The sequence below is a fragment of the Vigna radiata genome, chromosome 7 (genome assembly GCF_000741045.1).
Source record: "Vigna radiata var. radiata cultivar VC1973A chromosome 7, Vradiata_ver6, whole genome shotgun sequence".
Classification (NCBI taxonomy): Eukaryota; Viridiplantae; Streptophyta; class Magnoliopsida; order Fabales; family Fabaceae; genus Vigna; species Vigna radiata.
Genome location: NC_028357.1, coordinates 11,742,464 through 11,761,915, shown reverse-complemented (window position 1 = coordinate 11,761,915; position 19,452 = coordinate 11,742,464). Strand labels below are relative to the sequence as shown.

The following is a 19,452-nucleotide window of genomic DNA, read 5'->3' as shown; positions in this document are numbered from 1 at the left end:
GGTAATTCTTCTTCGCTCAATACTTGCTTTGTTTAACTCATTCATAGCATGATGTATGATTTGCATGAGTACTGAAGGGTATCTTACAATTCAGGTTCTGGGGAATTGCTCCCAAAAGCAGTATTGCTCAGAAGTGGGGATATGAGTTTTGGTTGTCTTAAGCTACTAATCGTAATGTAGAATTAAATATTAAAGAGGCAAGAAGTTGTGACCTAGTAATTAAGGATAAGCTTTCTTCGCCGAGAAGTCGGGTTTTAAGTACTTTAGATAGTGACATTGACATTAATGAAGAAATAGAATTCGTATATACATGAGAGTAAACTAGGTGAAATCTAACCTCAACAACATATTCATCTCATAATACTAAATTCATTCATTCATCTTTGTACTTTGGTTCAATTGATCAAATTGAATGCATATTTACTTTTCTGTATTTGTATTCTAAATCAAAAGAGTTTGTTCTCAAGTCTTATTTAATCAAGAAATCACATAACTGTCTGGGCCGTGAGTCTCTTAGGAAACGATACTTGGTCTACCATATTTATTACTTGATACGATTCGATACATTTGTCGATTCATTAACACCACCTCAAAAGCAACAAACTCAGATTCCATTGGTAATCTTGAATTAATTGTTTGCTTGGTTGATCTCTATGCAATTATACCTCCCTCAAGTGTGAATACATAATCACTAGTGGATTCTGTCTCATTTGAATCAGAAATCTAGTTAGCATCATTATATCCTTCTAATATAGTAGAAAATCCACTATATTCAATGGCATAATCTATTGAACCTCTTAAGTATCTCATAAGCTTTGCAAGTTCATCCCAATGTTCCTAATTTAGACATTGAGCTACCTACTAAATATACCTACTGCATAAGCAATATCAGGTCTATAAAAGCTTATTAAATGCAGTATGCTCCTAATTATCTAGGCATACTGAGTCTAAGATATATATTCTCCTCTATATTTCATTAATTTAGAGTTAGCATCATAAGGGGTACTCATAGGTTTGAAGTCATAATACCCAAACTTCTTAAGAAGTTTCTTGATGTATTGTTCTTAGGATAGTATTATACTATCTCCCTTCCTTGTGATTATAACACCTAAAATTACATTGGCTTCACCCATGTCTTTTATTTCAAAGTTTGATCCTAGAAACAATTTAATTCTAGCAACAATCCCATTGCATGTATAAAAAATTAACCTATCATCCACACACAAGCATATAATTACACAATCACCATTTTCATATTCAAAGTACATACATTTATTAGCATCATTAGGTGAAAACCATCACAAAGCAACACATTATCAAGTTCTTCTTGCCATTTTTTTGTGCTTGTTTCAACCCATACAAAGGTTTTAAAAGTTTGCATAATTTATTCTCTTGACCAAGTATAACATACCCTTCAGGTTAAGTCATATTAATTTTCTCCTCCAAATCACCACTCAAAAGGAAATTTTAATTTTCCATTTGGTGTATTACTAGCTGTCAAGGCTAACACACTTGAATCAAGGAAATCTTAACCATAGGGGCAAAGGTATCAAAGTAATCAATGTTACGTTTTTTAGTAAAGCCTTTTGCTAATAATCTTGCTTTATACTTCTCTATAGATCCACCAGAGTGATACATTTTCGTAAAGATCTATCTATAACCAATGAGTTTTGCTCCTTTAGGCAAATCTACTAAGGTCTAAGTACTATTTTTCTGGATTAATTCAATTTCAGTCCTAATGGACTTATCCCACTGTTTTGAATCAGAAGAACTAGTAACCACTACAAAGCTAGTTGGATAATTATAAACAAGATAAGTATAGAAATCATTATCAAAGGAAGTTTCCTTCCTCTATCTTTTACTTCTTCTCAAATCCTCAATTAAGGCATCACTATTATGATTATTAACAAGTTTAGATGTCTCACTAACCTTTAAGGGGAAAACATGTTAAAAAACTCATCATTTTTCGTCTCCATTATAGAATTACTCTCTAGCATATCACTTTTAAGAACTAGAAATCTATAGGAAGCACTATGTTTAGCATAACCTAAGAACATGCAATAGGAGGTTTTAAAGCATATTTTCCTTTTCTTAGGATTGTGTAACATTACCTTAGCTAGACACCCCCACACTCTTAAATATTTAAAGTTATGTTGATAACATTTCCACGACTCATGGGAAGTTTTACTAGTTTTCTTATCAGGCATTCTATTTTGTAAAAATCATGCAGTAAGCAGGACTTTTCCCTAAAATTTATCAGGTGCACTAGAACAAATAAGCATGACATTCGTCGTTTCCTTAAGAGTTCTATTCTTCCTCTCAGCTACTCCGTTAGACTTAAGTGAATATGGTGAGATTACTTTATGAATAATACCTTCTCTAACACAAAATTCATTAAAAAGTACATATTCACCACCTCTATCTAATCCAATCTTCTTAATTTTATTATTTAGTTGATTTTCTACTACTACTTTATAAGTTAAAAACACATCAAATGCTTCATCTTTATGTTTGATTAAGTACAATTTGGTGTAACTAGAATAATCATATATAAAAGTATGATTTGTTTTAAATCAGCTAAATAAGTATGAATTAACTCTAACAACTTCATTTAACGATTTACATGATAACAAGTTTTCTTGGTTATTTTAGAATCTGTACGTATATCACATTTAATACTCTATTTATCATGCATATTAATTAATCCTAGTTGTTTTTTCATAACATATATGAATAATTCACATATCCTAATTTAGCATGCCACATGTCATATGAATCAACAATATAAGCAAAAGAACAAGATTCATCAATATTTTAAAAAATGTAAAGTACAAAGAGACCTTGCTCACAATATCCCTTCCTCACAAAATATTATATTTTGTTATTACAATCTTGTCAGATTCAAATGACACTTTAACCTCCATTTTTTCTAGTAGTGTTACAAAGATTAAATTAACTTTGATTGATGGCACATGTAACACATCACTTATGGCGAAAGTCTTTCAAGATGTGAGCTTGAGAAGAATTTTCCCTTTCCCAAAATAGGAGTTGTCCTAGAATGGTCGAGGTAAACATGTTCTTCTCCATCCTCTACACTAGTGTATAAGGTAAAGACACTTCTGTTTGCACATATATGTCTGGTAACACCAAAGTCTACTTCCTACTTGCTCATATTGGTCATCAAATTTACTTAAGAAATGACTGAAACAATAATATCATCTCCTTCAACTATATTTGCCCTAAAAGGATTGTCGTTTCTTCTTAAACCATGGTGAACAATGGTCCAACTTTCCACACACGAAACAATATCCCTTCTTCTTAAGAGTGGGGTTAGATCTATTTGGACGAGATTTTTGAAAATTATTTCTTTTATAATAAGGTTTGTGTTCGTACCTTTTTGGAGCAGGTTTGTCTTCTACCATATTTTCTTTTGAAGACAAAGCTTTGGTTCTTGCCGTAACACACTCTTTTTTATTGGTATCTTCAATAATTATGTGTGTGATGAGCTTTGGAAGTGACATCTGCTTGAGTCTGTGTTTCAGCTGAGACCATCATCCTACCTTCAAACTAAAATCTCTTACTACTTTCATCACATATATAACTCATTATATTCTTCATGAGTGCGAATGATTATTAGAGTCTCAAGATATCTCCTTACTTGAATTCTTACATTCATGCATATACTAAAACAATGTTAATATTGAACTCCCAACAAAATTTTTGAAATTACGTCAAACTCATATATTCCTCCATAAACACATGATTCCACAACAAGTTCTTAATACTAAATAATCACTCATATTTGTATTCATCAATACTAATTTACTATGAGCTCTCTTTCATTGTTTTTCACATTCTTTAGTTCTGTGTTCTTGTTATTATTATTGTTATTATTATTTATGGAATGGTTGATGGATCTATAAATGAATAAGCATATGTATGATAATATATGAAACTGTGATAATGATAAGCTTATTAATAAATATTAACATGTAGATTAATTAAAACTAACATATATTTTGATACATACTCATATTCATCGATAAACATACAAGTTCATACATCATAAGCAAATGTTATATAAATAGGGACTAATTTAATGTCATTTGTTTGTTTCAACATAATTTAATGCATCAAGATGCTCTAGTTTAACATATAATCTTATTAGTTTAACATATTTAATTAAGATTAGGCTCCCTAAAGAGCTCTACGCAAATGATGATAAATGTATAACTGAGTTTTATACCTAGAAAAAATGTAGTCAATAGGAAAAGCATAGATATAAATAGTGTAAGGGCTTGAATAAGAAAGGGCTATTGGGCCCTAGTTGGAGGCGGCCAGGCTCATAAGACTAAGGGAATATGACCTTAGAAGGGGCTTTTCTAAAGGTCTGATTCATTTGTCAGCCTTTCCCTTCTCTCTCTAGAACCATTGCCTTGTCCTAACCTTGTGCTTTGTCTTTTCTCTAGATTTCCAGTAAATTTAACCATACAATATTGATTCTGAAGGTGTTCAAGCATTCACCGCGTAGAGAGCTCCATTTCTACCGAGCGTTTTCTTCGTTCCGACTGGTAAGTCGTCTTCCCCTCTTTCTCCGCCGTTCTTGAGCCTAGGGCATGCGATTTTGTGGGTTGCATGTGCTTTGTGTATTTTTCTTTCGATTTATCTATTCACTCTAGCTCAAAGGGATGTTATCATCACCACTTTGGTGATCTGTAGGTCGTGCAAGCTCAACTCTGTGTTAGGAAGCACTATTAGGGCACTCTTGTGAACTGTTCTACGTAACTACCAAGGTAAGGGGAGCTGATTATTTTTTGTTGAAATCTGTTTTAGTATGTGTATGCATGTTGGATGCGAAAATAATATACTATTTGGGCTGCATTTGATGGTTTTATGTATCTAGATTGGCATGAAGTGAACTGTGCTGATTATGAACCTGTGACTGATTTCCTGTGCATTATTTGATGAATATAACCTGTTTCTAAATGAGTTATTGATTGTGATCGATTATGTTTTCGAAAGGTCTTGGGTGAGATTTAAGTAGCATTGTTTGGGTAGTAATTGGATGCACAGGTACTGTTTCAGGTTACTGTGAGATGAAGTGAAATATTAAAAATTAAGCTTTTGAGGTCTAGAGTACAGTAGACCAATTTGGACAACTTAAACAAATTAATGGTAAATTTTTTTAGAGCCTTTCTTTGTTGGTAGGATAGAGGAACCTTAAAAACCTGAGTTGACACATTTTTAATCATAGAGCACCCCTGGTCTGATCAAGTCAGTTGTGACTAGTCATATGTGCTGGCGTCGAAGGTGAGTTTGATGCGTTCAGACATCTGATTCCTCTCCAATGACCAATTGGGGTGTAAGGAGGGTTGGGAAAAGGTAAGATCTCTATTGTGATGATAATTAGATAAACAGTTTAGTAATTGGGAAACATTTTGGATTGGTTAAAAGGAAGTGAGGGAGTGATTTTGGGCAGTAGGAGTATGCAGTGCATTTGGTCTGTTTAGGTAGTTTAGACAAGTCAATTGTGACTTATTAGGATCATAAAACTGGTCTAAAACTTAATAAAAATGGTAGAATTGAATTGGAGTCATGTGGTGAGAATAGCAGGAGGTCCTAGCCCATATGTTCTTGGGTGAGTTATAACGGACTAACCTCGGGTGACAGTTGATGGTTTTCTAGTTACTACACCACCCGGGTGCACAAACCCCTGGAACTTGACATTTCATACTAGTCCGGATGGTCAAATCACGTGGTCAGTCATTGGTATCAAGATAATGAATTTGGTCATAGTTTGTATTGTGTTATGGTCCTTGCATGCTTGAAATACTTGGTTGTTACATGCTTATGTATTGGTTAAATTGGTATGAGTCAAGTCTAGAATATCACATGTTAAGATGTATGCTTTAAATTGATATTGAATGAAGTTTACTCTTGTATGTATATGCTCTTATGATGCATGTTTTTTATATAATTAGCTCACCCTTGTTTGTTTGTGTTTGTGTCATGTTTGTGTTTTTTTTCTTTTGCAGTGATCATCCACTTGGATGTGAGCAGAGAAGAACGAGGTTCCCTTGGAGACAGCCTTGGATGAGGATGACAGTGCTGCAACTTAAATTCACTAGTTTTTATTTCCATGAACCCGTGTCATTCGGAAGAACTTTGTTATATTTCATGTTTTAAATTCCTGTCACTTTGTAGGAGAACTCTAATACTCCAATTTTAAATTCTTGTATTGTTTAAAAATGACTGTAATCTAAGTATCTTAATTACTTCTCTAACTGCTTTCTAATATTGTTCATGATGACATCTTAATTATATATATTTATGATATATTTGGGATATCACAAATAAAACTTTTATTAATTATAAGCTATTTTGTTTATTATTTATCCTAATTGTGTATACTTCCAAAACACCTAAACTTTATAGAATCTCTAATGAAATGTCTATTTAATAAATGTTAGCATAAGGAAGGATAATGATAATATATATATATATATATATATATATATATATATATATATATATATATATATATATATATATGAAATTTGCAATTACTTGAGGTTGAAGTAAATTCCCGTGAATGTGTCCTTGACTTCTTCGGTCGATTGTTTGCCGTATCATCTGTATTTAACAATAATTGTCAACAAAGTAACAAACAATGAGTGACTTTACAAATTATTTTCATCAAAGACTAATATAAAAATTAAGATAAAATGCAGATCAAAGGTTAACCATATGTACGATTTATTTAACTGAACCCATTATAATAGCTTTAAACCATTTCCTTCTTATTAACCCACCCATATAATTAATAAAAAATATTATTCTATCACTACTGTAGGTATTATCACATTTAACGTAGTCTTAATAAAGAAAAAATATATTCTATCACTATTGTAGGTATTATAACCTTTAATGCAATCTTTCTTTTATATCATATATATCTTTCAAACATTAGTTGGTCTTATTTTATTCATTGGGAAACTTGCATATATAATGATTTTCAGTTATTTTATAACAACTTATTATAATTTAAAATTACAGAAAAAATATAATTAATAATTAAAAGTTATAATTATTATTTAAAAACTACCATTATTAATTAAAAAAATCATAGATACAAGTTATTTAAATTAAAACTTCTATATTGTGATTATCACACATTTCTTCTACTCTTTCTTACTCAAATAAGATAAAAAAAATTTAATTTTTAGTTAACAATTTATGTCTAAAACAACACTAAATACATACATTTATTATTACAAGAAAAGTTCTTAAATCACTACAAAAACTAATTTATATATTAATTTATTAACTTGAAATTATTGGTATATAAAATAATCTCTAAAAATTGTAATTAGAATCTAAATTGATCATAAACATTAATTACTAATTTAGAGTCTAATTCACATATCAATTATAATGTTTTATCTCTAATAGAAACAATTTTAGATATTAATAATTTTAAATTGATAAATTAGAATTGATTATTTTTCTTTAAAATTGATTACTAATGAATTATTTCAATATTATTAAAGAGTACAATATTTTTTAATTACTTATTAAAAGAAGTTGAAACAAAGAAACACACTAGAAGATTGGTTGAATAATATACCATTGAAAGCTTTAATAAGAAGGAAATCCTTTTCAAGCCAATTCAAAGCACTTTGGGTTTCCTTCGTAAGATGTTCCAAAACTTTGTAAGAAAGATGAGAATAAAGGAATAAGTTGCTTCATACATGATCACTTGTTTTGAATTACATTAAAATTTTCATTAGTGTAGTCAAGGGAAACGACAACGGTTCCTGAACCGAGACATATACAAGTGAGGTAAAAAAGGGTAGGCTTTTTGTCTCAGTTCACAACCGAGGCAAAAAATGATAGGATTTTGCCTCGGTTCATAGGTAAACGAAGCAGTAAGGTTTTTCCTTTTTTTATTTTTTTCGAAGGACTTTTCGCCTCGGTTCCTTCTGAATCGAGGCAGTATCTCGGACTCTGCTGTCTCGATTGGGACTTGAACCAAGACAGTAGAGCTTTTTTATTTTTTTTTCTTTTTGTCGGCCTTTCTATATCTTAGCATTTGGCTTTAAACTCTAACACATCAAATAAATCTCTCTTGACGAAGGCCTTGTAGCTTTAGGTCTCAACCGTGATGTCTTCTTAAATAATGGTTTAGAAAGCTGGTTAATTTCTGTAGAAAGTAACCATTCAAAGAAATCAACAACACATAAAAAGTACAGTCAAAGCAATCAAATAGAACACTACACTACAACAGAGTTTTGAGTCCTTATCTACATTAAGTTTTAGTCTGATCCCTTAGATTTCAAAAGTTTCACTTTCGAATAAACCAAATTTATCTTTCTTAGTTTTTTATACAAATAAGTTGAAGAAATTAGTGTTATCGATTAATACAGTCACCAATTAATTCTATCAATTAAACTTTAAGGGATTAAACAAATATGTCAAACTTTTTAAAATGAACACATCATATTGTATTTTGGGCACATATCAATGACATTATTAAGAGAAGTAAGCAAGGAAGCACCTTCGGCATCCTCACTCTCGAGAAGCTTTATAATAAGGTGTCCATCAATCTTCAACACTCCTTTATCGTCGTATTAAGAAGAAGTGTCATCGTTAATTGGCTTCAGGTGAACTTTGTTGCCAAGAGCCAAATCCAAGGCATGCATCCTAAGCTCAAATGACAAGGTCGCGTCTTTGGATTCTAGAGACTAAGGGACACTTATCAGAGAGTACCACTGAAAACCCTCTTTCCTTGGGAGAAAGGGCTCTGAGTCAGTGGTGAAAGAGGGTGGTGATGTCAGCAGAGATGGTTTGAACCCTAGAATCGCATTGAAGAGGGGGAACCTTGACTTTTTTGGTGTTAACGCTGAGAACGAAGCCTCCACCGTGGAAGGGTCCCTAGCTCTGACAAGCCACTTGGAGCCACCCTCTGGGAGCATAACCGAGGTTGAGAACGGTGGCGCCATGATTGATTATGTTGTGTTGCTTCTGAATCTGAAGAAGTTTGAAGGCAGAGCGAGCCACGTAGCCTAGCCATTGAGCCTCCTTGTAGAAAAAATCTGCAGTTTCACCCACACCATCTCCCCAATGCTTCTAAATTATTCAATTAACGTGCTTCGAGTCCCTAGTGAATCAAGATTCAAAAAACTGCCAGTCCTTTTCAGGGTGTTAGGCATCGGTTGAAATTTTAACCGAGGTCATATGATGTATATGCCTCGGGTCCCCAATGAACCGAGGCAGTAGATCAGGATTTAAAAAGTTGTCAGGCCAAAAGTCAATTTTGCAGGAATTTTTCAGGGTGTTAGGCATCGGTTGGAGTTTTATCGAGGTCATATGGTGTATATGCCTCGTGTTGAGATTGTGGATATGGGGAGCACAGGTTTTGCTTAACCCAATCTCAGTGATATCTGTGTTTTTAATGATGACAACACATAATTAATAACACATGTATATCCTGTGTTACATGTTCTGTGTTTACATGTAATATGCTTTTGCTTACCATGTTAAATTTGTATAAGCATATTTGGGAACATGATTGTGTTGTTCATTCCATATCACTGTGTTAAATATGTGATTTTTTATGTGTATGCATGACATATGTTTCTGGAAAAGGAAAACCACAAGCACTTTGGTTGAACTTTAAAAGTGTGGCAAAACAACACTTTTAAGTCGATTACATTATGCGGTGAATCGATTAAAACTCGTGTGTTTACACAAACTCTTTTCAAGTGTGCTGTGAGATATTTCAAGAAGAAAAGTTTTCAAAACTGTGCTAAGTATTGTTGCTTAATCGATTGCATGTGATTTATATTCGACTAAGTTAGTTGATGTTTTGAAAAACTGTTTAATGCTTGACACAACTGACATAACGATAATATTTTTAAATGTGTTGACCAAACATTAAATGAAAGTCAATTGCATTAATTGTGCATTCAATTAATTGTTGTGATTGCTGCTAAACTGTTATAATTGAAAGTTCTATTTGACTACATTAGTAGCAAAGTCGATTAAAATGCGTCTAATGTGTGTATTACTATAAATTTACGCTGATTTGAATTCTGTAAGAACTTTTATGCATTTTGACACTTTCATATCTTTTACAGAACGCTGTGTGATCTTACAGAGAAAGGAAAAGCTCCAAGAACCAAGATTGATTGTGGTGATCAAAGACTTGAGGTTTCTTGAGAAGCAAGGCTTTCTGATTTGAACATCTGATCAATATGCACAATTAGGTGTATTCTACGTGATCGGGATTTGCAATCTTTGAAGATTGGTTTGGGTTCCTGTTGTGATTACAGGAAGAAGAATAATGTTCTTGACTTTGAGGGTGCATCAAAGGGTTAGACAACAGAAGAGGGTGTTCTTGCTGCTGGGCTTGTTTATTTGTTGCCTATATTTAGATTAGAGGGTTAGAGAGGTGTTTTACAGTTTTGATGTGAGGTCTCTGTAAAAACCTTATCTTTATAGTGCATTTGCTTCCCGTGGTTGGAAGGACACTAGATGTAGGTAGGTTGGCCGAACCAGTATAAAACCTAGTGTTTGAATTTTTTGATCCTTACTTTCTTTTATTAAGTTGATTAAGTTGTTTCTATTTTCGATTAAGCTTACTGCTGCATTGCATATCTTTTAACTTGAGATTCAAGAAAAGTGTAAAGACATCTTATTTTATGAAAAAGATTTTGAAAGCTTTTTTTTGCACTTCAACAATTCACCCTCCCTCTTGGTGTGAGAAACTAAGCCATTCTCTTTTAGCAATTGGCACTAGAGTTAGTTTTCATAAAATATTTGAAAAACAACTTGATTACTATTTTCGTTTAATCAATTTGATCCTGGAAAATGGCTTTCAATTCTCAAACCTTTGGTGAAGGCGCATCAACAAATAGACCACCTCTATTTGCTTGTGAGAATTATGCTTTTTGGAAAATCAGGATGCAGATTTTTCATGAATCTGTGAATAAAAGAGTATGAGATGCTACTCGTAACGGTCCATATGACTCCACTCAAATTGTAAATGAAAAAAGTGTTTTTTAAAACTTTTTAGAGTGGACTCAGGATGAAAACCGTAGAGCACAATATGATGTAAAAGAAAGAAATGTAATTTCGTCTACACTGACTATGGATGAATTTTTCAGGATTTCCCAATGCAAGATTGCCAAAGAAATGTGGGAAGTTCTTGAGGTGACGCATGAAGGCACAGACAAGGTGAAACGGGTCAGGAAAAACTCCCTTGTGCAAGAATATGAATTATTCGGGATGAAAGTTGGGGAGACCATTTATGAAGTGCGGAAAAGATTTACACATATAGTAAATCATCTGATGGCTTTCGACAAAGTGTTTGATAAAGAGGAGATCAACATAAAGATCCTGAAGAATCTCAACAGGACCTGGAAACCAAAGGTAACAATCATATCAGAATCTAGAGATTTAACTAACATGGATATGGCAAATCTTTTTGGCAATTTTTTTTTGTATATTCGATTAAGCTTACTGTTGCATTGCATATCTTTTAACTTGCGATTCAAGAAAAGTGTAAAGACATCTTATTTTGTGAAAAAGATTTTGAAAGCTTTTATTTTTACACTTCACCAATTCACTCCCCTCTTGGTGTGAGAAATTAAGCCATTCTATTTTAACAACTTGATTCCCTTGAACCAAGGTAGAAAAGTTCAACTAAACTACGAAAATGCCACCGTGTTCTGATAGGCTTCGGTTGCTCCTAAACCGAAACCTATTGTGTGAGTTTAAATCCTGTTTTTTACTAGTGTTTCTTCAACTTAATAGAGTTTTACTAAATAAAATATTTGATTATAAAATGTTGAGATTGTTGATAAGGAAAACACTGGTTTAGCTAAACCTTACAATCTCACAGTGCTTCTGGTTTTTTATGATGACAACACATTATTAATAACACATGTACTGATATGTGTTACATGTTCAAAACTTTCTTGTGTATGAATTCTTTAAGAACATGTTTGTGTTGTTCTATCTATGTGTGCATATTCACTGCTTTCTACATGAGATATCATCTGTGATTGCGTAACATATGTTTTAGAAAAGGAAACCATACGCACTTGGTTAAACTTATATTGTGTGGCAAAACTACAAGTTTTAAGTCGACTTCATTATGAAACAAGTCGATTAAAACTCGTGACTTTGCACATAATTTCAAAAATAGTGATGTGAGTATTTTTGCAAAGAAAGATTTTCAAAACTGCATTGAAGTGACATAGTCGACTGTATGCGCAAGCTACTCGACTTAGTTAGTTATGTTTTGAATTTCTGTTGATGCTTGTGATCTATAACGGCTATATTTTGATTCTTTGACCAAGCATTAATTACTAGTCAACTGAATTAAATGTGTAATCAATTTAGTTGGTCTGATTGCGACTAATTGCTTTAACTGTCTGACTAAAGTTGACTGTATTAGTAGCGTAGTCAACTATGAGAGCATCTTTTTACAGAAAACTATATATAGACGCAATTCTGTATTCTACAAAGACTTTTGGTAATTCTAACATTTTCATTTTATTGTTTCAGATCTTGATCTCTGTGAAAAGCTCCAAGAAATCATCAAGAAGACCGTGGAGGTATTTCTTTGATAGTTGCTTGAAGAGCAAGGTTGTCGTGCTAAAAGAAAGACTTGATCATACTGCATATTGAGGTGTTCTGGAAATGTGATCATCTACTTCTCTCAATCTTGTGAAAATTGTGACTGCCCTGTTGTGATTACAGGAAGAGGATGTGCTGCGTTCTGGGAACTTTGAGGATTGTTCAAAGTTGACAAAGACTGCAGGAGAGGGGATATCTTGGTGTTGTTCTTTGGGTGTGGTATGCCTATATTTTGGTTAGAGGGTTAGAGAGGTGTTTTATATTTTGAAGTGAAGGTCTCTGTAGAAACCTTGTTGTAAAAACCTTGACCATTATAGTGCATTTGCTTCCGGGTACAGGAAGGACACTGGATGTAGGCAGTTTGGCCGAACCAGTATAAAAAATGTGTTTGAATTTTCTATCCCTGAACTCTTTAATTTCAAGTTGACTTTATTTTCAGTATAATCAACTATTTTTCGCTGCACTTGATTTATCATTTTCATTGAGATTCAAGAAACTTTTGAAAGTTTTATACTTTGCGAAAAAAGATTTTGAAAAGACTCCGATTTTTTATTTTCACCAATTCACCTCCCCCCCCCCCCCCCCTCTTGGTGTTGAAACTAAACCATTCTATTTTCAATATAAACAAATATTTCTTACTTGATTTATGACTTATAAAATTTATTTGTAAATTATTTCTAGGAATAGCTAATCTCAACTTAAAAGTTAAAAATCAAGTATTTGTAACACCAAATCACTCTTAATTTACAAATTACTAATGGAATTTAAGTCTAATTCAACTTTACAAAACTGACTTGTAAGATGAGATTTATACCTATTTATATATTGTAAACTTGTCTTATATCTAATAGATATAAGATCTTTAACATATCTCCTCATGACAAGACATATATATATCTCAAGTATAAGACTAAACATTACTATTGGTCTGATAGCAAGTAACATGATAGTTAGGCCTGACAAACAACAAATATTGTTATGATTGACTCCAAATATATCATCTTGAGAAATGAACTTTAAGACTAACTTAATCTTATAAAACTAAGTTATAAAATAATGTTTGCATTCACTTATATATTCAAAATTTGGCTTCTCCCTAGTTAATATAAGATTGTTAACACTAACTTTATTAAGAAAAGAATAAGAATTCAAGTTAAATGTTTTCATTAAACTTATTCTACACACAAAGTATATAAACAAATATTGTACTCACTTTGTTCTTATCCTCAAGAAGTCCTTTATGTATATATAACAATGAAAGTTATAATTATTATGCTATTGTTTGTTCCTTTTGACATTGTAGGCTTGTATAGTACTTCTCCATGCCAAGTCCAAACTGTATAACTCCTCATTATACCATAAATGAATAGATGATCACACATGTTATCCAAGTCTTGACATATTTGATTAAGACAACGAACACAAGGACAAAGAGTTGCTGGTTCTAGTATGGCACTGAAGGGCTTGTAGTGACGTTGAGCGCTGCGAAGACAATGAGTTCTCTGTGTTATGGGTGTTGAGGGGGAACTCTGGGTTGCTGAGCATTGCGCTTTGTATTTTTTGGGTGTTGAGCAATAAGGAGTGGCGCTAAACGCCACTTCTTTGCTGCATGTTTGAATATATGTTCCTCTTAATTCGCTGGGCGAGAGGTTAGGCTCGTTGAGTGAGCTTGTTTGCGTGAGCATTAGAGTTGAACACTCCTTAGTTCAAATGATATTTCATGTTTTTAGTGTTATTTTGATTTTAGATTTGTTTGAATTAAGTTAGTTTGAATTATATGTTTATGTTTAATGGATAATAAATATGGATATGATTATAAGTGGTATGTTATAATATTGTGAGTGTGGATGATATATGGCATAATAAGAATTTCAAGGAAAAGTTCTTAAGTTGATTATGTATAATGTATTTATAGGCATAGTAGCTTTGTATTAAGGGTTATCTTGACACTCTTAATATCTTATGATCTCAAGTAGAGAAGGATGATTATGTCGTGAAGAGTAGTAAGAGGTCCTTAGCCTAGTGGTTGTTTCTTGGCTATAGATGTTTAAGGGATTAACCTCAGTTTGGGTAGTATGTGTTGGTGGGTTATTTCACCATCACCGGGTGCAAGACCCCTAGAGTTCAATATCAATACATGTATTCGGATAGTAAAGTTCAAAGAGAAAAATTGTATATCTTAGGATCGATTGATTAACTTATGTTATATGTCTACTTCTATAAACGTGATATATGATTGTTTTAAGTATATTAACTTACTCTTTCTTTTTTGTTTGTCTGTTTTTGTGTTTTTTTATTTGTAATTATCACATTAATGGTGTGAGCAGATGAAAATGTTTTCGTTGATATCCAGTGTAGGACGAGAATGATGTTGAAATTTAGAATTAGATTGTCTTACTAAATTTTGTAAAGCATTAGTAGGCTTTTGATTTTGTGTAATAATACTTTTAGAAATATAGAATCTTTGTATGAATATATTCAATTATTGTTATAGTTTTTAAGATATAACTCTAATAAGCTTTTGTATGTATTCTTTTTGAAAATTTTTTCTTTCATTCATTTGTGGGTGATAACTCTTTTGTATGTTATTACAATGGAATATAAATGAAAAAATTTATCGAATAAAATTAACTTTAAAAGAATAAAAAATATTCTATATCGGTTTTACTTTTGGTTACTTGTTTTATACGTCCAAATATGGAACTTTAAATCCAAGAAAAAATAGTAGCAATTTTTTTTTTTTGTACTTTTTGTTTGAAGTGGATGGTATTGTCATAATAAATAAAGTACATTTTTTAATTTTGTAATCTAAACAATTAATATATGTTAATATCTCATATATAAACCGTGTTCAATCCATATATAATTTCTAATACTTTCTTTTTTAGAACACAGACATAGTTAGTATTATTGGTAACTAAATTTCATAGTTTTATCATTCACAATATGCGTGTGGAGGAAGAAAAACTTGTCATTCTATATCTTGTGATGCATGAAGAACAAATTCTAATAATTATGCATTAAGTTATATATTAAAAATATGTTTAATTTAAATATATTATTTTAATCAAAAAATTATCAATGAAGATCATGTTACTTTTTGGAAAGAAAATATGGAAAATCCGTGTTAAAATAAATTTTGAAAATGAAAAATAAAAATCGTTTCAAACTAGCCATATTTTAAGACTGATATAGACTTTGCAAAGACCCAAAGTGAACTAAATGTAGATGGGAGTGCAGTTACAAGTCTTGAACAGGTTGTGTTTGGCGGAGGCAGCTTCTTCTTACATCCCATCAAATCTCTTCTTACACCCCATCAAACTTCGGGAAATTTTTATCCAGGATAGGATTCTGATGAGTTTCTTTAGGAAAAAGTTTTACGGAATTGATTTAATGTATTCTAGAAAATAAAATCCGGAATGGGGTGCAAGAAGAAATGTGATGGAGTGTAGAAAAAAAAAGCTGCCTTTGGTTGATTGTTAAGAGACCAATTGGAGCCTTTTTAAATATAATTTTTGGCAGTGTATCCTTTCAAATATAATACATGCCAAAGTTCATTTATGTTTCAATTTTTGAAATTTTTAAATTGTCAATATATTTTTAATTTCTTCCCTATTTTAAAAAATTAACTTTATTTTTTTTTCTTTCCCTTTTTACCAGCAAAAGTATGAGTTATTTTCCCCAACTAAAGCTGTGATGTAAATATCCTCTGGCGTGAAAATTGTATAAGATATCAAATGCAATTGAACATTCTTTACACATACTAAAAAGAAGTAACATGTTTGAAGAAAACAAAATCATTGTTAATGCTGATTCGTTTACCAATAATCTTTACAAGAGCATTCGCCTTGCTTAAAGTGATGAAACCTGTTTCTGTCCCTGATAATAATTTCCCTGTTAAAAATTTTGGATATCATCTTTGCTACATTATGGCAATCCCAGCAAATCCTCAGGTTCATAACAACCCTAATGGGAACATCCTTCAAACTAATTAACCCAAAAGCAATGGCTATCTTCTCGCTATGTTTACTCAAAGCATCCTCCTTCTCCTCTTCTTCTATATCAAAAAGCACAGGGTTAGTGTCAGCCACATATCCTGCTACGCTTAAACACCTAGAGATTTCTTCTAGTTTCAATTCAATCTCACCATATCTTGGGTGAGACTTGTCCCCAACAATGAACTCATGAACTTCACCATCAGCTTCTATGACACTACAACCAGGGAGCTTCCTCACACCCTTAGCCTTCATGGTCTGCCTCAAACTACTCACCCTTTCCCAATTCTTATACTCAGCATATATATTTGACAAAAGGACATAAGCACTATCGTTTTTGTCTTCTAGTTCCACTATCTTTTTCAGTGCAACCTCACCCAGTTCCTTGTTTTTACACACTCTACAAGCATGAAGCAAAGCACTCCATGCACCAACATGAGGCTTCATTGGCATGCAATTGATGAAGTTCAAAGCTTCCTCTACACGCCCTGCTCTACCATAGATATCAACCATCAGGCCATAATGCTCAAGCTGGGGGTCAATTCCATAAACACTCCTCATTGCGTCAAAATGCTTTCGACCTTCCTCCACCAATCCAACCACACTGCACCCTTTCAAGACAGAAATGAAGGTGACTCCATTCGGCTGAACTCCCTCTCGTTTCATAGTATAAAAAAGATCTAAACTCTCCTCACCAAGACCATTCATGGCCAACCCACCTATTGCACTACTCCAAGTGTAAACATTCCTCTCCTTCATTCCCCAAAAAACCTCCATTGCCTTATCAATGTTCCCACATTTTGCATACATGTCAAGTAGTGCAGTTCCCAGTGTCACTGTCATCCCAACCTTATACCTCTCCACATATGCATGCACCCATCTCCCCTGATCCAATGCACCCAATTGGGTACACGCAAACAAAACCAAAACCATAGACACCTCATTAAGTTTCACACCCTCCAATTGCATCAAACGAAACATATCCAAAGCCTCTATGGGCTTTCCACTCTGCGCATACCCCGCAATCATCGCGTTCCACGCAACATAATCTCTCTCAGGCATTTCATCAAACAACTTTCTCGCAAAGTCTACGTCACCACACTTGGCACAAGCATGCAACATGGCGGTTTGAGAAACCAAGTCCGGCTCAGCAACCCCTTCAAACACACCGTAACACGAACTGAGGCAACCCAGTTCAGCATACATGAAAACCAAGCCGGTTTGCACATGTGGGTCGTGCTCAAAGCCGTACTTTATGAGTGCAGCATGAACACACAAGCCAGTGAAGTGCAGGTGGAGTTGGGCACAGGTGCGGAGCAGGAAGGTGAAGGTGTAGTTGTCAGGGGAGAGGGTATTAGAGTGAAGAATGTAGGTGTAAAAGTGGAAGCTTTTGGAGGGAGTGGAGCTTTTGGAGTAGGCTCTGATCATGGAGTTGAGAGTGAAGAGTGTGGGGTTGGATTGTTGGGAATGGAGAATCTTGTTGGCATATTGAAGAAGATTGGTTGTGTTATGAAGGGCTATGGTGGCAACAAATTGGCCATGGAAATGGGGTTTGTTGAGGGTACCCTTAACCACCAACTGACCATGTATTTGCTTCACCTCTTTCAATGTCGTGCATGAAATTAGCAGTGAAATCGTAGGGTGCTTTGCGATCCTTTTCAAACACTTCATCTTGCCTTCTGCAAAATGCTCACACTCCAATAATCTCAATATTGCTCTTATTTTATTAATGGATACGTCATTTAATTAAATCACTATTTTTATTCTACCAGTGATGATTATATATTTATATTTTGATAATATTATTTTGTTTCCAAAACTATTTGTCAAATTCACAACGAGTACATTTATTTAATTTTTCTTACATGCTACAACTATATAGAAAATACATATTAAATCTTTCAACCATCATCTTAAAGATTTTGATGTTCGATGTTGATATTTTGATTTTATTTCTTTAAAATGTCTAATATCTAATGAGAAACATTATTTCGAAAAAAAAATAACACACTACTTAATACTTGGATAATTTTTATATTATTGAATGCATTATGTATTATCAAAATAAAACTATAAATAAGATTAAGAATATCAATTAATTCTATTCAATAAAGAATATACTCCTTTTTTTTTATTTCACAAAAATAATTGTTCGTTCACTCTAATTAATTTTAAATATCCATGATATTTTCATAAGTAAAGTTAACGGATGATTTTATCACTTCTGTCAACTCTTGTTATATCGATTGCAAATAAAGAATCCAAAAAACATTGTGAGTGAAAATATAACTATTAAAAAGCAATATTCATGTAAGGATATATTGAAGATAGCATTAACAAAGAGATGGTATGATGCGTTGGAGAGGAGAGGTTTGATTGAGGCAAATTATACTAGTGTCAACAAAATTGAAACTTTTTTAAAAGGTATGACCAACTTGACACACTGCAGCGAAACTAAGGATAATTAAACCTTATTTTTATTATTTGGAAATGTTCATATTACAACTACAATACACCTAAATGCTCAACAAAAAAAGTAAGAAGAGATCACCTATGATGAATACTAAGGATTTGAAACACAAATAAATAAATAAATCAATTGTATCACATATAGCATCAAGGTAATTTGTCACACTTATGCTTTTTAGAATGCTTGTGTTAAATAGTTAGACAAAATATTAAGATCTCACTTATTAGAAACAACATTTCTAGGCCAACATCAACTTTTTATATCAAGGTGGTTGTTTATTGTTGGTTGCAAAACCAACGACAAGTACATTGATCATAGTGTACCAAGTAATATGTATTTATA

The 19,452-nt window shown here is 32.7% G+C and overlaps 1 protein-coding gene and 1 pseudogene across 1 annotated transcript; both read right to left on the bottom strand.

The window, feature by feature from the left end:
- Nucleotides 1-8,105: 8,105 nt before the first annotated feature.
- Nucleotides 8,106-9,345, bottom strand: LOC106766062 (annotated as a pseudogene).
- A 7,017-nt stretch (nt 9,346-16,362) lies between these two features.
- Nucleotides 16,363-18,320, bottom strand: LOC106766060 (putative pentatricopeptide repeat-containing protein At5g40405). Its single transcript, XM_014650820.2, has one exon. It carries the CDS (start codon nt 18,309-18,311, stop codon nt 16,464-16,466), a length of 1,848 nt encoding a protein of 615 aa, XP_014506306.1. The 5' UTR covers nt 18,312-18,320; the 3' UTR covers nt 16,363-16,463.
- Nucleotides 18,321-19,452: the final 1,132 nt, after the last annotated feature.